The sequence below is a fragment of the Ambystoma mexicanum genome, chromosome 3q, assembly GCF_040938575.1.
Source record: "Ambystoma mexicanum isolate Mex_15411 chromosome 3q, UKY_AmexF1_1, whole genome shotgun sequence".
Lineage (NCBI taxonomy): Eukaryota > Metazoa > Chordata > Amphibia > Caudata > Ambystomatidae > Ambystoma > Ambystoma mexicanum.
Genome location: NC_090926.1, coordinates 1,106,812,082 through 1,106,830,584, shown reverse-complemented (window position 1 = coordinate 1,106,830,584; position 18,503 = coordinate 1,106,812,082). Strand labels below are relative to the sequence as shown.

The following is an 18,503-nucleotide window of genomic DNA, read 5'->3' as shown; positions in this document are numbered from 1 at the left end:
AATGAGGATGCCTCTAATAGATGCCTTGAACGCCTCCCAAACTCCCATAACCCCGACCTCCCCATTGTCGTTGATAGTGAAGTAATCTTCGAGAGCCGCCAAAAGGGATTGACGTGTTTCCTTGTCGTGCAGGAGGAGGTCGTTGCACCTCCACTGGGACCCGGGGACAGGGGCCAGAGGAATTCCCATTCTTATCTTGACCATGTCGTGATCCGTCCAAGGGACGGTCTCCACTCCCGATTCGGTGACCTCTCTCCGGAGCGAGGAGTCTACCAGAATATAATCTATACGGGAGAATGCATCATGTGGCTTCGAATAAAAAGTAAAGTCTGGATCCCGGCCCTGCTTAGTAACGTGCGCATCACTCAGGCCCAATTCCCCATTAACTTCCTGAAAAACTTCAGCCAATTTTTTGTGGAGCCGCAGGTTAGGACAAGGGTTAGCAGACCTCCTATCTCTCTCGGGACAGAGAACCATATTGAAATCCCCACCCACCAGTAAAGTGCTCTCGGAGAAAGCCATGATTCTCTCTTTCATCCCCTCCCAGAAGTTATCCTGCGCTTCGTTCGGGGCATAGATGTTAATCAGGGTGAACAAGCGGCCTTGCACCTCCTGTATCGACCTTCCGGATCGGCTTTCTGGGCTTTGAAAGCGAAATGGCCCCCGCGGGAGACCATTAGGGCAACTCCGCGTTTCTTCGCCTGAATAGACGCTACAAACACCTGGTCAATAGCTTTAGCCCTGAGCTTTGGTTCCTTACCCCGAACCCAGTGAGTTTCTTGTATGAATAGAAAATGGAGCCGGAACCTCGTAAACTCTTTCACCACCAGAGACCTTTTTGTAGGAGAGTTAAGCCCTCCTACATTTAACGACCCCACTGTCAAAAATTGGAGCAGATCATCCATTAAAGCGTAGGCAAAAGCTCATGGTTCGCTCCGTAAGGCATCTAATGTCATCACTCCCGCAATGCTTCCGCACCCCGCTAATGCCCAGAGACAATTCTAGGATTGCAAAGGAGTCCAGAAAACTTGGTGTGTCCCAACTAAATCCCCAGTGAACTAACCCCAACTTTTCATCCCCCCTCCACGCTCCCCCCTGAACGCCTGGTTGACTAGCAGCATCTTCCTGTCGCTAAGCCAGGTCCCCAGTGTCTCCCCGCTCCGGGCTCAATATCTTTTCAATCACAACAACCTGAGCCCCCCCCACTCCCCCTTGTCCCAAACATTACTTAAACACTTGCGTCGCTCCCCCATTCACAAAGTCGAATACAGGCTTGGTCGCAGAGCGCTCAGAGGCTCTTCAAGTATTAGGTTGCTCTGGGGATGCTGCTGCCACTCTTCTGAACTTCCTGTGGCCCCGGACTTTACGTCTTTCTTTCGGAGCCTTGGTCCCCCTGGGGCCTGTTGGGGCTTGCTCGCGTTCTTTTTCGCCCATTCGTTCCATATTCGGGTTATCCAAGAGTTCCCCCGACACCCTGTGAATATCGTCCTCCATGACCAGCGCATACTTGTAGCCCTCAAACTCGAAGGAAAGTGAGAATGGGTATCCCCACCTGTAGCGGACCCCCTTCGTCTGGAGCATTTTCGTCAACGGGGAGCAGAGCCAACGTCTTGACAGGGTGAAGGCCGATAGATCCTGATACACAGAGATCTGGGCCCCTTCCCATTCCACTGGGCCTTTCTTCCGAGCTAGTTCAAGGATTTAGCTTTTTTCCGCAAAGTAGTGAAATCGCACAAGAATAGACCTGGGACCTCTGTTGATCGCTCCAGCTCTGTGGGCTCTATCGATGGTTGGTTTGTTTGTATTGGCCCCTTCAAAGAGTAATCACACCACCTCGTTGACAGCTTTAGTAATGTCTGTTTGCGTTTCGCCATCACACTCCGGGAAGCCTAGAAAACGCAGGTTGCAACGACGTTCCCTATTCTCCAAATCGTCGAGTTTTAGGGAACATTTCTCTTCCCTTCTCTCAAGCTCCGCCAGGGGCATATCAAATTGAGTCTCATAAATGTCATTTGAGGTTGTGTTTTCCAGCGCTTGAACCCTGTCGTCTATATTGTCCACTTTTTTGTCCAAAGTGTCCAGTCGTACCGCAATATCGGCTCTGAATCCTCTAATTTCCTCAAGGAGGGCGCCATACCCTTGGTGACTGTGCTAGTGTCCGTTAGATCCTGATGCGTCGGGGCTGCCATCTCGGGGAGGGTCGGGGGGCCAGGGGACAGGCGCCGGAATCTCTTGAAGGACTCCCTCCAGTTCATAGGCATTCCCGGACCATCTCTGCTCTACAGGTCCACCACTGAGATCCCGAGCACAGTGGGCACCGCCGCCGGCACACGAAATAGCACCAAAGGGTGGGCGGCTGGGGGTCCAGTATAGTGGGAAGATTCAGTGGGCAGTAGCACCGCTCAAGGGCTTCCCAACGTTGGAGACCCCCCACGAGCACCTCCCGATACCAGAAAATTGTCCGGAGCCGGCCTCGGCGGGGATCACCTCCCCCGGGTCCCAAGCCCCCCAATCCTTCGGGAGTCTGTAGATGCCCAGCTCTGTACTTAGTCCAGTCCGTGGTCTCCAATCTCCACTCCTTCCTCACTCCCTGGCCCCCCCCTTGCCCTAAGAGCAACTCCCGATCCCCCCATTGGCGGGGGTGGGTCTCAAGCAGTGTTTTGGCCCTCAGGGGCACTTCACCCAGTGCATGGTCTCTTCCTTGTACTCACTGTTTAGGTGGGGGCCTGTGCGGGCCACTTCTCCAGACCACGGCCAGTAAGGGACAATCGCGCCTTGTCCCTGCGTCGGGTCCAGTCCCCTCAACTCGCGCCGTTGTTGAGGAAGCGTTCACTGTTGTGGCGTCGGGCAATGTTGTTCAGTAAATAGTCCCGGGGTAGGCTTTTTCCGCCCCGATGTCAATCCGAGCGCTGGGGCACTCTTTCACCACATGGGGGCCCCGCTGCCAGCGTAGCGCGTCTCCCAATCCACTGTTTAGCCCAGGGAGGGCTAATGTGGGGGCGTCGGGAGGACAAGTCCAAGTCTAGACACCCCTGGTTGAGGAGGGGGGATGTCTACTCACACAAATCGCCGGCGGGGGGCCAACGCTCTTCCGGGGCCCCCGAATGAGGTCCGATCCTGTGGATGAAATGGGGTCCGTTAACCCCAGGTGGGGGGGTCCGGTGCTCCGCTGCCTTCTCCCTCACTGACTCCAAATCTCTGCAGCCCGCCTATTCCTGCGGGAGGGGACGCAAGACACTAAGCTCCAAATGCGACACCGGGGCGGCTCGGGTCACAGTGAGTCCCCGCTCGAGCACGGTGGGGTGCAGTAACAACTGCAATTATGTTCGGGTGGGAGAAGGGGGGGGACAGCTCCCCCACACCGTTCGGCGGGCCTTCAGGCCTCTCACGAGCCGCGGCTCTCCGTAGGTTTGTCTGGAGCCGCAGCGCTGGGAGGGCGGGGCTCTCACTCCCTCCCAACTTTGAGAGCTCCGAACACAGCAAAGGCTCCAGGTCAGATGACCGGAGTTGGACTGCTCAGGTGCCCCACGTTGTCCGGAAACCGTGGTGGCGGTCAGCGAATCACTCCTGGGGTGTCTGGGGGGGGCTAAGGTCCCATTAACATCGCCCTTTGGAGGAGACGCGTAGTGATGTGTCAGTACATCTCTGCGCCCCCTGGTGGATCTCCCAACTTTACATTTTCACACATCCGGTGCCACAAATCTTCAGAAATATCCGAACCCAATCTCCTACGCCACTCCTCTCTTGGCAAATAATTTCCTCTGTAATGGGACACAATCTCCTTATACACTCGACTAGCTAGGCCACCTTCCCTCCCAATTGGTTTCCCAGTAAACGAACACAAATCCACTCTCCTGTCAAAGTCCACAACCCCGACAGCCCGTTTTAAGCTTTCATAATCCAAAGCTTTAAAATTCTCAATGCCAAAGCCCATTTGCAACTCCCTTGCTGTCATCCAAACACCGTCCTTAAACAGATCATCCACCCACCGCACTCCATCCAAAAGACCACATTACCATTAATCCTAATAGCAGGATTAAACCACAACGATGCACCTGGCTCCCTAAATGCATCCACACCCAAACACTCGCAAATACATTTCCATGAACTCCTCAAATTCTCAACCAGCAGATCCTTACCACAACTCTTTTTCGAAATCAGGACCGCCCGTGGAGTCTGCGGTCCAACAAAGCTAGTCTCAGCCGCAACCCACACATCCTGTAATTCATCCACAAAAGGTACTAAAAACTCAGGCATAAAAGCCAAGTGGTAGGCCTTAAAATTAGGAACCCCTAAACCACCCTCATTTAATGGCAGTTGCAATTTCCATAACTTCAATTTTGGAGGCTTTCCATCCCACAAAAATTCTTGCAGCATCCTGTCCAAATCCTTCCAAAATGAAGATGGTAATACCAAAGGCAACATACTCGTAACATAATTAATTTTCGGGGCTGAGATCATCTTCAGGGCGTTCACCTTGCCCCAAAGAGAGATTCAACAAGCTCCACGTGTTCAGCTCAACTCTGAACCCACTACATATTGATTTTGTATTTTCCAAGATCAAATCTCTAAGCACAGGAGACAACCACACTCCCAACTACAGCATCTTATCCGGACACCACCGAAAGCCCAGGTCCACCAAAAATCTCCTATGCCCAGAATTTGTCAAAGGCATAATCTCAGATTTAGTCCAATTAATCTTGAATCCTGAGCATAGCTGAAAATCAGCCATAATCCCCATAAGCGCCGGAACAGACCTTTCCAGATCATCAAGAGCCAACAGCATATCATCCGCGAACAGCCAAATCTTTTGTTGCAAACCCCAACACGTAAACCCCACCACATCATCCGTCTCCTTAATAGTCTCGGCCAACGGTTCTATGGCAATCACAAACAACAGTGGCAATAAAGGACACCCTTGTCTAGTCCCCCTCTCCAGCTCAAACTTTCCAGAACGCATGCCATTAGTGACAACCTCAGCAGTTGGAGAAGTGTACAGCAGCCTAATCCAAGAAATACATTTCTCACTGAAGCCCATTCTTGATAAAACAGAAAAAGAGAAAATCCCAATTTATTCTGTCGAAAGCTTTCTCTGCATCCAACGACAACATGGCACAGTCTCATTGACGTCCCTCCGATTTTGAAATAGTATACAATACCTTCCTAATGTTACTAGAGGTCTTCCTGCCTTTTACAAATCCCAATTGATCAACATGAATCAGTGTCGGAATCACATTTTCAACCCGAATCACCAGTAATTTCGCCAGAATTTTGTTATCAACATTTATAAGACTAATAGGTCTATAACTCGCAGGTTGAGTATCATCCTTCCCCTTCTTCAAAAAGGCAGAAATCATGGCAAGCCTAGTAGAATCTGGTAAGATACCCCTATCCAACAATTCCAAATACATGTCTCTCAAGAGTCAAAGTGCCGATTGCGGTAGTAATCGATAAAATTCAACTGGAAACCCGTCAGGACCAGGGGATTTTTCCCACATTTAGTTTACCAATAGCCTTCTCAATTTCCTCAACTGTAACATCCGCCTCCAGTATCTCTGAATCACGGACACCCATCCTCGAAAGATTCAATCCATCCATCCAAGCTCCACCCCTCCCAGTCACTTCAGGTTCATTTTTATACAGGTTCACATAAAAGTCTTGAAAAACCACATTTATCTCTCCAGGATGATATGTAATATTGCCATCCCCATCACGAACCGCTGTGATTACTCTTTCAGCCTCCCTCTTCCTCAGCCTATAGGCCAACCACCTATCACACTTCTCACACTTCTCATAGTAAGCACACTAAAGGAAAAAGCTATGTCGTTCAGCACGTTCATCAATCAAAGACTTCAACTCTCAGTCTTCTTCAATTCAGCTAACGCCTCAACCGGGCCCGTCATAACCCTCTTGGATAATTTGTTCAATTTTCCCCCCAGCAACGCTTCCTTGTCATCAGCCTGCCTCCTAAATCCACTAGAAACAGCTATCAAGTGCCCTCTCATCGTACACTTCAGAGCCTCCCATACCATACCAGGCCGAACTTCACCCGTATGATTACTCGCCACAAAACAATCTATTTCCCTCCTCAACTAATCCATCACATCATCCCTGCGCAATAAGTCAACATTCATCCTTCAGGAATTACGCCTCTTCAGGGAATAACTCAACTTCAATTGCAGAATCACATGTGCATGGTCAGACAGCAATATACTACCTATTTCGCACGTCTTATAAGACTCTGTCATTTTACCGGCCTGGAATACACTGAATGTGCGCCCGAAAAAAAAACTATACTCTCGAGAGGTTGGATGCTCCAACCTCCAACCATCCTTTAGACCGTGTTCCAAGAGTAAATCTTCCAAAGCTAAACAGTGCCTGTCAACTCCTCCCTTAGCTGCTATCCCACTCCTGTCCACATCAGGAGACAACAGTTGTACATCTGAGAATACCAATGCCTTCAAGGGCACAAATAAAGAAACCAGTGCAGTGTGCACTTTGAGCTGAACTGTCTGTAGATCCTTTGGACTAATTTCTCATGTAATGCGAGGGAGCATTTGTGCACCACTGCAGAGTGTGATCCACACACTGTCTAGTGTTTAGCGCACATAGCCACAAAGTGTCTGCATGTATAACACGTGGTCCACACGTAGCTAAAATACTTTGACCTGCCCGCCAATATGCTCCCACACTGGTTGTACCATCAATGCCCCTTGGACAGAGGATCCCATTACTTTGATTCACAGCATCTGGGAGCCACAGCAAGAAAGGGAATGTCTGGAGAAGTGAGAAACAAACATCTTCAGCTGAAAGGATTGTAATATCTAACGTGTGGCTTAAGAAGTAAAATTAGTTCCAAAACCTCAGCTGGCCAATGAGTCGATAGGTGGCCACTGCGCTTGCAATATTAATAATGTCTCACGTAGGCAGCGGGCGACTGTAGAGACTGGGTACTAGGCCTGAGTACTACAATAGTATAGAAGAATTTGAGACGAGAACAGCCACACTGCACCAATTGTGATAATTTTGCTAGTGCTGGGATAGCACTTTATTTATTAGTTAAGTGATCTAGAACCATAAATAGATGTACAGCCTAGATAGATGTACAGCCTAACACGGGTTTCGAGCAAGACCTAGCTCTTCATCAGAGGCTTGTCTGAATTGCTAATAAAGCATGTGACTAGTAATCCCAGCGTGACAATTAAGCCACCTGGAGTTCCCTTGGATGATTGTAAACTATTGCCTCGCCGTTGCGGAATTCCACTGTAGAAGCTTTCACTCCATTATGAAAATGTGAATCATCCAAGGGGACTCAAGTGGCATAATTGTCACACTGGGATTACTAGTCACATGCTTTATTAGCAACTCAGACAAGCCTCTGATGAATAGCTAGGTCTTGCTCGAAACACGTGTTAGGCTATACATCTAGCTAGGCTGTACATCCATTTATGGTTCTAGATCACTTAATTAATAAATTAAGTGCTATCCCAGCACTAGCAAAATCATCACAATTGGCGCAGTGGCTGTTGTTGTCTCAAATTCTTAAGAAGTAAAATTACATTGGGGGACCCCATAGAGAAAAGGGTGGCAAAAACTGCCAGTTTACGAAAGTCCTTTCTGTTGGGGGAAAAGGGACCTTTAACTATTATGGCCCAAGTACACACCACAAAAATGTGGCTCGTTCTAAAGAGGCATCCAAAGAAGCTTTCTTTAAATCCATGAGGAAAACTTCTCCTACGCTCTGGTAACCGGGATGAGTCCTTAAACATGCTTTGTGTTACCACCCCGAACCCTGCTAGGGTTGATCTTCAGTCCGAGGTGATGACCCAGCCACTGGAGGGGGGGGAAGCAGGGAGGACGGTGCTTGGGGCAAATAGGGGCTAATCTACCCACTCAAGATGCCCTGGCCACGGAGTTAAGGGGGTGTGAAAGGACTTCATATTCCTCAAGAAGAAATCACGGTCCGGGAGCTGCTAGCCAATAGAGAATGATCCTTGTAGGGTTGCTTGGAGGCAAAAAAGGGGCATTGTTCATGTTCTAATACATCGGGTGGGCTGGGGAAATCTGCCACCTTTGATAAAAATTCTCCCAAACGTGTCCCCTAAGGACCAAGTAATGGGCGACTCCCAGGAGGAAAAACAAATAGGCACCCAAAGAGAGGGGGAGGAGAGGACATTATTTACATTATTTACTCTCCCAGCCCCCAAATACCCAAACTCGAGGGAGGCCCTACCAAAATATGACATGGGACAGAAGTGGCCTGGTTGGGTGGAGGAACCCCAGGTGTCTTAGTAAACAGTAATCAGGTCCAGGAGGGTGAACTCATAACGGTTTCTCCCCCAGAAGAGGTACAACTGGGTAGACCAGACCATCAACCCTTTCATTTTGAAGGCCTTGTGGAAAGTGGTGGCTTTGCGTTCCGTAAAGCTGTGTCTGCGAGGGTGGAGGGTGCCAAGTCCCACACGGCAGAGGGTCCGGACCTGCAAGGGTTGAGATGGCTTTTTGTGGCCAGACTCCCTCTAAGTGATACTCTAAAAGGTCCGCCGAGCCAGGCTTAGCCACAGGGGTGTCATGGCCCGGCGCCCGTAAAGCTCACTGATCAACCATCAAACAAGTGTGCTGTGTCAAATGCAAAATGATGCTGACCAGAGGGAGACGATGCTCACCCGTTTGCCAGGCCATTGGAAGTCTCCTTGTCGACAATAAATAATACCCAGAGGGATCTAGTGTGCATAGTAGCCAACCAACAGATTGCGCTTAACTACATAACGACAAAAATAAATACATTTTAAGGTTACATTAGGGACCTAGATGTCCGAATGCACTCAAACCAGGATGTGGCATTGTTAGGCAAGATTGTATGCAGTACCCTTTAGGTGCACTACAATAACCTTGACCCCTTGGCAATAGGGACCCAAACTTTGGTAGAAGTCTGAACTACACAGGTTGGTAGTGTGGTTGAGCAGCCAGACCTATCTCAAGAGGGGTCAATGTGACCAGTAATTTTGTGACACAGAGTTTCACAATACAGTTATCCAAATAAACACATACTCAAGGTTTCTTGATAAAACAATTATTAATTTATTTCACAGTCAGTTATATAAGCCTTCTTAAGAAAGGGAGCAAAACATTTACACTCAAATACACTTCAATAAAACACACCCTGTTCCTCTAAATCAGATGATACCCATTGGGGATGGCACACATACACTTCCTAGACCCTCAGGTGACTTAAATAGCTAGGACACTGTGGACATTGATTTATCACTGGTACATTTAGAGTAATTAGGGGTTTGTGCAAAAGACAGACTAGGGGAATAAAACAAAGGTCACAAATAATTCAGAAACATGCAAGTACTTTTTAAAACCCTCCAATGCAGAGTAAGTTAATCCTTTCTGTGGGAAAGAGAATACAGGGACAAGTAGAAAGTCTCACACAATGTTTGTAGAAAAGTTTGTAGGAAATAACACTCGAAGGGCCACAAGCTGGAAGGCTTGTGAGGGCAAAGCTTTAGCCACTCTGCAAGGAAACAAAGACAGGTCTCAACTGAGAGCAAGCTAGGTTACACAACAAGAGGTAAATTCTCTTAGACTTTACAGTACCCCTGGTCTGAAGAAAATGCTGCCAGCTGGCTTCTGTTCCTGTACATCTCTGCAGATCCTTTTGTTCCTGGGCCTCAGTCGTGGGGATAATAGGGAGGACGTCTGGGGACTCTACTCTGCAATGGGACGGTCAGCGGCAGCAATGGGCAAACTTCGATTCAGCGGTCCTTCAGTGTTTCAGCTCCTCAGGTCTGACAGCAAATAACACTGCGGTTCTCGGATGCCACTTCAGACTTTCTTTGCTTCTGGGGTTCAGCACTCTGTTGAGGTAGCTCAGGCTTGGTCAGTCATGCCACAGGGAAGTACGGAGGATCTTCCTAGTGCTCGGATCTGACTTAAAAGCAACGCACACAAACTGGTGTTCCTCTCCCTGGCTCTTCGGTTCCAGCAGCAATGGCAGTGGAAATTACAACCAGTTTCGAGGAGATGTCCAGGTGGCTTACTTTGAGTTGATTTGTCCCACCAACTCAAAGTGAGAAGTCGTCCTTGCAGGGTCAAGGCGAAATCAGCTTCAGCACAGCAGCAGGGCTTCACTGGGCAAACTAACAGTCCACGAGTTGCAGCAGGCGTCTCTTCCAAGTTCCTCTTCGGATTCCTTCGTCCAGTGGTCGACCTCTGCCTTCCAAGCCAAAAACCTCGCCTTTTATGTAGGTTTCTCCCATTCATTCCAGCCTAGCTGTCAATCACACAGCAGGGTGGCTGTCCTTGCCGGACAGCCAGCCGGCCAATAACCTTTGGGTGCATTCCTGTAACCAAGGTGATTAAGCACCTTCCTCACTTCCTGTCCCTGCCGACATAATGGAGCCAGAGGCGGGCTTCACTCATGAAACCCACCAAAGACAAAACAAACAAAGAGACCAAAGCTGGTATGGCGTGCAGAGTAAAACTCCAGAAGGACCTTTCCACAAAGAAATGGCGAAAAAAGAAGACCGGGGCCTTTTTGACGAAATTGGCAGCCATGGGTGCCTTACCGTGGCCACGAACGCAGCTCTCAGTAAAAATACGAAATGGTAGTAAAAAGTAAACCACTGCCACCAGTCATTAATTGTAGAAAGGGTAACTAAGAAAGGGATACTAAGTAACCCCTCCAGCACGGTGTGCTGGGTCTAGAAAGTTACAAAATTTAAGTAAAGTCAATTTCACTTCACTACTCTTGGAAACAGTAATTTATCCAAGAGAAGGTATTTAAACCTTTGGGAAATATAAGAGACTTCCCTGTGCCACTGCACTGAAGGTGCTGTGTGACAATGTAAAGATGATGCCTATGGAGTTTGTCGACTCCAAAGTAAAAAGAAACACAGAAAATGAATCACACAAAAATGAAATGAAATGAGATAAAAAGTCCTAAAGTGCAGCAAAAGAGCTGGGGGTCTCTAGGGAATTGTTACATTTCTGAGAATTCTCCCCAACAGGCATGAACACAGCAGTCACCTACTATTGTTCCCTATATTTTGAGTGTCAATGTCATCGTTCGCTGTAGAGGTTCTTGCTAATATTGCTGTGTGTTACGAGGAGGGTGTCTCACCTACTGATCCTGATGAGTGGGTTTCCATTAGAGAAGGGGATGAGGGGATCAATACCCCACTTCAGGTGTCCCCTGCCACCTAACAGGTCTCTGAAGATTTGCTAAACGAGATTGAGCCCTACCAGCTAAGGGTGGATGTGGGGGTCCTCAGCTCTAAACAGGTTTGAGATATTTAATCAGGGTACGGGGAACAAAAGACAAGGGCTGCTACCCTGTGATACCATAGGCCCAAAATCTAAAAATAAAAAGCGTCAGAGGAAATATGGCCGAAGGTGAGTGACGCAATTCATTCAGAATCCATCTACACCTCCAGCCCCGAAACAGAGCACGCGGGCGCCGGCGGTAGATCAATACAGGCGGCAGGAGGTGGGGGAGAGACTAGAGTCTCCCAACCGTAACATCACTAGAGAAGGGATGGCTGGTACACATTGAGGAGTTGTGCCGGTATCATTGGAATACCCCTTCCAAACTGAACTCCACGGATACCGGCTGTGCTTCTGATAATGAGAGAGAGTGGGAAATTGTAGGAAGAAAAAGGCAAGGGCAGTCTACCTTTGAAATCCCCGAAAGGGTTGCTGATGTGCAATATGTGGGGTATTGGTAGACAGTTTACCTAACCAAGGAAGGACGACAAATTTAACTCAAACAGGGTGACCATATAAAGACTGCATCTGGGACTTAAATCCCAGGGCGGCCCCATTTCTGACCCTCGAGGAAAGTAAATTAGAGGTAAGGGGGATCCAAATAGCGTATGGGAGAAAAAAAGAGGGAGATGAACAATAAAGTTTTCCTCCAGAATCTCCGTTTGGATCAGGAGAATTTTGTTTTTAATTGCTCAAAGGTGATGGCTATATTGTGGAAATCTAAAGCGTTGGCCGACTTATCCTCGGGGGACATTACCCGGGTGGAGTTTTGGAACCAGTTTAATATGGACAAGGCAGTACTTCCCTTTGCCTCATATATGGTCCGTAACCAGGTCTTAGTTGAAGCAGATGTGATTAGAGAGGTGGGGGCCAATCAACAACCACTAGAGTGCACTGGGTGGACCCCATGATTGCTGCCCCTGTACTGAAAAACGCTAAATTAACGATAGGAACTCAGGGGGCAGGTACTAACGGGTGGGAATTTATTGTGCAGGCAGAAGTTTCAAGCCGCCTGGCAAGGGAAGAAGACTGGATGGGTAGCATTGGGTAGCAATGACGGCGGAATGAAAACAAGAGCGTTCTTTGCCTACGGTTTGATGCAGATGAAAACGGACAGTTGGACAAAGCATGAAGGCGCTTAGAATAAGCCCTGAAGATGGAGTGACCCTCCGAAATGCATAGGCTTAACAGCCACAATTTTTGATTTGGGAAACTGTTCCTCCATTTAAAAGCCAATCTCTACTTTGGTTTGAAACACTGAGATTAACGAGAATGGAAGGATGGATCGTTTTCTCGAGGAGTAGGCACTGAGGTGAACGGCCATTTGCTGGAATTGTTAAAAAAGGGTGCACTGACAAAAAATAAACCTCTCTGTCGCCTTTATAGACTTTTGCATGGCTTTCGACATGGTCCCAAGGAAAATGCTATGGGCCAAACTGAACAAATGCAGTTGTCCCTCCTGCACTACTGGTTATCTTAATAGCCCTACATACGGACGCTTCCATGTGTGTGCGACTTGACAGAGGGCAGATTTACCGCTCCAATTGCAACAACAAGAGGCTTGAAGAAAGGTTGCCTACTGGCACCGATTTTATTTATTGTCGGCCTGTCTGATTTGGGTGAAGCCTTTTTGAATGCTAAATTATTTTTCTCCGAAAATTAAAATGCAATAATGAATAATGACCCATTATACGCTGACGACCTGATCTTAATGGATCATACGCTCATCAGGTTGCAGCGTCCGTTAAACGCACAGGAGGCGTACACTACAAAGAATAATTTAATGATCAGCATCCTCAAGTCTTCTTAGCATGTAAAAGGGCCCAGCAAAAGCAGGCGAACAATTTAAGTGGTTCAATGTTAGGAAACCCCTAGAGAAGGTGGATTATTTTGTATATTTGAAGCTTCCCAATTTTCCAAAATTACAACAGAGCGAGACAGTTTGCCGTAAAGAAAGAAAAGATCACAGCATTGGCCTCACAGACCGTCTGACTAAACAAGAAATTTGGGTTCTTTTCGATTATCTCTATTCGTGATAATTACTGTAAAAAGGTGGTACCGGTGGTGACCTATGGTGCTGAAACTACTTTCTTCTCCCTTAGAGAAGAATAGTCAAAGCTCAAAGGAGTATTCTGGAGGAGAATATTAAAGGTGCCACCCAGTGTGCCAATTCCAGTCATAAGGTACGAATTGGGTCTGACCTGGCTAGATGCTCTGGTGGAATGGAAAAAACCTAAACCTCTTACGAAAGATTATTCTGGTGGAAGAGGGGTCAAGTTGGGTGATGCTAAAGCATGGCCTATAGTTAAGGACTTTGCCTGCCCTCATTCTGGTATCTACAGTGCCTTGAAACACTAAGTGCGACTGATTCCTCTAGGGAGTAGCTCTTAACGAATCATTTGAAAGTGAAAAAGAGAGCATGGAATCAGATTGAATTGAGAAAATTGAAAGTGTTAGAAAGTACCATCTATTCTCAGGCTTGTTAGATGTTCGATCCTACAACACATTGACGCATTACTTGAAGAAATGTCCGGGCTATACTGGCGTGGACAGTGTCTACGCTTTTGGTTGAATTTGTTCCCCACTAACGAAATCCTGGCACCCATGGTGGCATTTCCCGCAGCTTAAGATTTTGTAGATTTTGCAAAAGGGTCAACTCTATGGAAACCATATACCACCAGACGCAACCTCAGACATATTTCTCGCACCTTTTTAAGGACTTCAAGGAAGTTCATCTTGGTTGGGTATGGCGGCGCATTTTTACTGAAAAATCCTTTGAATAGTCGCAGATTGCCATACGTTTTATATACACAGTTTTAAAGCCTGGTTAAGAATGTGACAGTGACCACAATGGGGAATATTAAGCTGTCAGACTTTAACTAGAAGTCGGGCACTTAATAATTATTTTAATGCAATTGGAAGATTGTTAAACTAGAAGATATCCACGTGATGCGAAGTTGATCCTTTGATGCGACGTAAAGCTGAGGTTAAAGTGTGTAACCTGTGCTCCTATGTATGTGTTGATATGTAAAGTTGAGGTTAAAGGGTTTTTTGAATATGTCTTAATTATGCTTTAAGTTGTTTCTACAGTGATGCTTAACGTGTACTGTGTTTACATGTGAAAAGTTCCTTGTGAAGTACAATACATAAAATTAAATAAAACAAATAAAAAACCCATTAGCTTGGCTCCTGACCAGCCATCATGGTTATACAAGAAACATATGAGGAACTGATCTATAAGGAACAAACTGTGTGATTAATGGTTTAGTGTTATTTGCTCATTTCCTGAGATATGTAATTGGTTGGACGTGTCATCAGGAGGAACCGACTCTTGAACAATAGTCATTGGGCAAAAGGGAAATTAACAGTTATGTATGCAGGATTATCTTTCTTCATATTTTACTTTAGTTTTGGGGGGGGTGGGTGTTTATTGTATTTCCTTTATAGTTGAATATTCCCGTCAATCCTATCAACTGTATATACGCTGGAATTTCGCTTAAGCTTTTTGTGCTCTTTACTAATGATGCTTTTCATGAACTGTAAAAAGTATTGTGAGGAATGTAAATGAGTTATTGTCCTCCTGCAATTTTGATTTATTAACTAAAGTGTAAAAAAAGAAAAAAATGAAGGCAAAACCACTTATTTCAAAAGCAAAATGTAGAATGGAAATCTAAACGAAAGCAAAGCATGCATACAAACATCTCTGCAAGTACATGAAATCCTCAAAAAACCAAATGTGGATCTTTGGGTGATAGTTTAAAATGTCTTCATTGCATACATAAGATTCTCATGTAACCATGCCAGACATCGAACTGAATATGTAGCACAATTCCCTACATACCAGTCACTAAATACCATGATCAAAATGTGAAAAGAAGAAAAAAAGAAATTAATCTGTGCCCCAACTTTGACAATCCAGCTCACCTGAGATTCATAGGGAAGGAAGGCCACGCTGATTTCCTTTAATGTCTTAATGGCTTTCGTAACACGGCTTCTGCCCAACTGCTTAAATAAGGGCTCTGGACAAGCTGCAAAATAAACAAAGTGTGAGTGAGAAAGCAAAAGGATGACTAATGGGTTGATTTCAGCCACTGAAAACCAACAGCCAAGTGGATTGGTAGAAAAAACGCTGTAGTAACTGTAGAATATGGGCAAAGGCACACTTGAAGGAAGGTAAACGTGGGATCAGCAGGCTTGATGGAAGAGTAAAATGGGAGAGGATCAAGAGCTTAGAAGTTTTCTTTAACTCATGAGTAGATCAGGTGGGAGGTAGGGAGTGGACGAGAGGAATACATGCTCAATAATAAAAAATAACATTCATTGTACATAATTAATCAAATGAGCAATGCCACAGCAGTTCAACAGAATGTGCGCCACTTTAAGGGTATTTCAGGACATGTAGGTAAAGGTTTGGGAAGGCAGAGCAGGAACTTGCAGAAGACAAGGATTTTTTGGAATAAGGTTCTGGTTGGAGTGTTGCTTCTTTCATACCACAGAGTCTGGCTATACATTTTACCATGCAGCAGTCTCCATTGGATTATGAGCTGAATAGATTGCTGTTTTTCAGCTCCTGTCAAGTCGGATCATTTCAATTGGTACAGGGTGGTACTGGGTGTTTCTGTGAAAGCTGGCCATTATCGCAAAGACAGATTTGTGGTGGCTCCCTTCATGCAAGGTTTCCCCATCCCCATATCAAATGGACTGTCATTGCTTGGTCCACAGTAGAGATTCTCCAAACAGTGTGTCAGGACTGTGCAGTCATCAGAAGGCTGTAATGGTGTTGTTTGGAAAGATGTGGGAAGAAAGGGAATGGCAGAAGGATTGAGGGAAAGAGTGTGTATATGTTTTATGAGGGGTTAGAGGGAATGGAAAGTTGGTGAGTGAGGGTAGTTCAGACAACATTTGATTTAGGCATTGGTAGAAGTGTACCAAACAGATCATAACTGTGACCTCAACTGGTGGCGGGTCTGTTGGACGCAAGGTACTCACATGTCAAGGGGTTTGGCCAGAAGCAAACTAGAAGGTTGATGTTCTGTAACAGCTTTATAGGCTCAAGAACAATGGTCTGAAAGGTTGGTCTAGAGCACTGCCCAGGTTAAGATGCATTTTAAACCTTACAGTCACCCTGTCATGTTTTGTTTACATCACCCAGAGTGGGACGTGTATGCCAAAACATGGGTCTTGACCCTGCTGGGCCTAGAGACCAAAGTTTTAAAAACAGTGGGAAGAACCTCAACATAAGGCAGGGCTTTTACTGGGCAATACTAGAACAAAACAAAAAAGAAACAACCTTCCAAATAACAAATCTTCCTTATATGTCACTTACTTATTTATTAACAATTATCTAGCCACACAATTGAGTATTTACTAAACATTTGTTATAATCTTAATATCTTATGTACCTGGCCGACCACTTGTTTTGCCAACGCCTACCTAAACATCAAATCACTTGAAACTACAACACATTTTACAGACAGACAATAGTGTATGAAACATTCACGTTAGATAACACCCCCCCTTTCTGTTGGAGACCTTCGCCACCCAGAATACCACTATCACCAACCCTAACAGCCTTGCTAATATCTACCACATCTGTCTCAAAAGCACTATCGATGCACTAGCCCCACTAACCACCAACTCGTCCAAATGCTCCAACTTCTGGTTTGACGAGGAACTTTTAGTTCTCCGGAGCAACAAAAAGATCCTTAGAACACACATCCATAAAAAATCCCTCTCTGCTGACTCCACTAAATCATTTCTGGAAGCAAACCATCGCTACAAATCCGCCATCATTGCACATAAAGCTAATGCTCTAAACACCTGTATAAACAATGCATCCTCAAATTCCAAAGAACTCTTTACCATTCTTAATGAGTTGGAAAACCCTGTCCAGCCAAACATACCCATTAATACAAGCAAAGCGTGGTCTATCACTATACAGAATGCACTTGCTTCTAAAATAGCTACACTCCAAAGTTAAATATCAGCCAAAAGAGAAGTACTAACTAGCAAAAGCGCTTCTCTCCTATCACTGAATACAGACCAAGAATAATTCAGCAACACAATTCAAATTCACAAAGGTCAGCCAAGACCAAGTCCTGGACACCATAGCCAGGCTTAAACCATCCATTTGCAAAGGAGATTGCTTCCGCACGCAATTAGTTAAACTCTGCACACCTGCACTAACTCCTATCACCAAATTTGTCAATACCTCTTTTCAGACCAATGTTGTCCCGCCCATTATTACAGAAGCCTGGGTCACCCCACTTCTCAAAAAACCATCACTAGATCCACGAGTACCTACACATTACTGCCCCATTACCAGAGTCCCGTTTTTGCTGAAAATAAATTGACAAAATTGCTTACTCACAAATCCAAACTCATATTGAGCAGATCCACCTTCTAGAATCTAGACAATCTAGCTTCCGGCCCAGCCATAGTACGGAAACAACCTTAATGGACCTAAAAATCGAGATGGACTCCATAAGAGACGCCGGTAAGCTGTGCATCCTACTTCTACTAGATTTGTCAGCCGCGTGTGATCTTGTGGACCATGACAAACTGTGCAACACTCTGGCAGAAAACTTCCACTTTTTGCAGGAAGCCACCCCTTTGGGTCAAATCTTTGCTCTCAGAAAGGACTTCTAGAGTTTCTACATGAAAGGAAGGCACTGACCCTATACCAGTCTCCAATGGGGTACCGCAAGGCTCATGCCTCTCGCCCACCCTCTATAATGCCTATACTAAGCTGCTATTCGCAGCCCTTGACTACATGGGTGTCATCTACACGAACTTTGCGGGTGACAACCAGATTCTCATCCCCATCACTGGTAACCATGAGAAAGACACAATCATCATTAACAAGATACGCCATTATACAAAACTGGATGGCAACTAACAGTCTATGTCTTAACGATGAAAAAACAGATTCTCATCGTGGGATCCCCTGCCAAAATTAAATCTCTCCACCCAGACTATTCATCCATCACGATTGATGGTACACCCAGTGCTTTAACAGGTAAAAAACGCTGGGCTGGCAGACAAAGGACAGGGGGGTCGAAAACTCCTCCCCCACTTCCTGCCTGCCCAGACACTCTGGAGCCTAGGCTGGGACACACAAGGGTTACCGGCAAAGGCAAAACATGCACACTGACCTCCCGTAAGGCTATCAAAGAACAACCAGGCTAGTAATGGCGAAAAAAGAAGGGAGGCCCCAAGTTGGGACTTGGATG

The 18,503-nt window shown here is 46.2% G+C and overlaps 1 protein-coding gene across 3 annotated transcripts in view; it reads right to left on the bottom strand.

Annotated features, from left to right (window-relative positions):
• The window catches only part of STXBP2 (syntaxin binding protein 2), a 669,892-nt gene that overhangs the window by 427,769 nt on the left and 223,620 nt on the right, over positions 1-18,503 (bottom strand). For all 3 annotated transcript variants that reach the window (XM_069603863.1, XM_069603862.1, XM_069603864.1), the window contains exon 6: positions 15,196-15,299. In XM_069603863.1, coding sequence (XP_069459964.1) covers positions 15,196-15,299 — 104 coding nt within the window. The remainder of the gene's footprint in view (positions 1-15,195; positions 15,300-18,503) is intronic.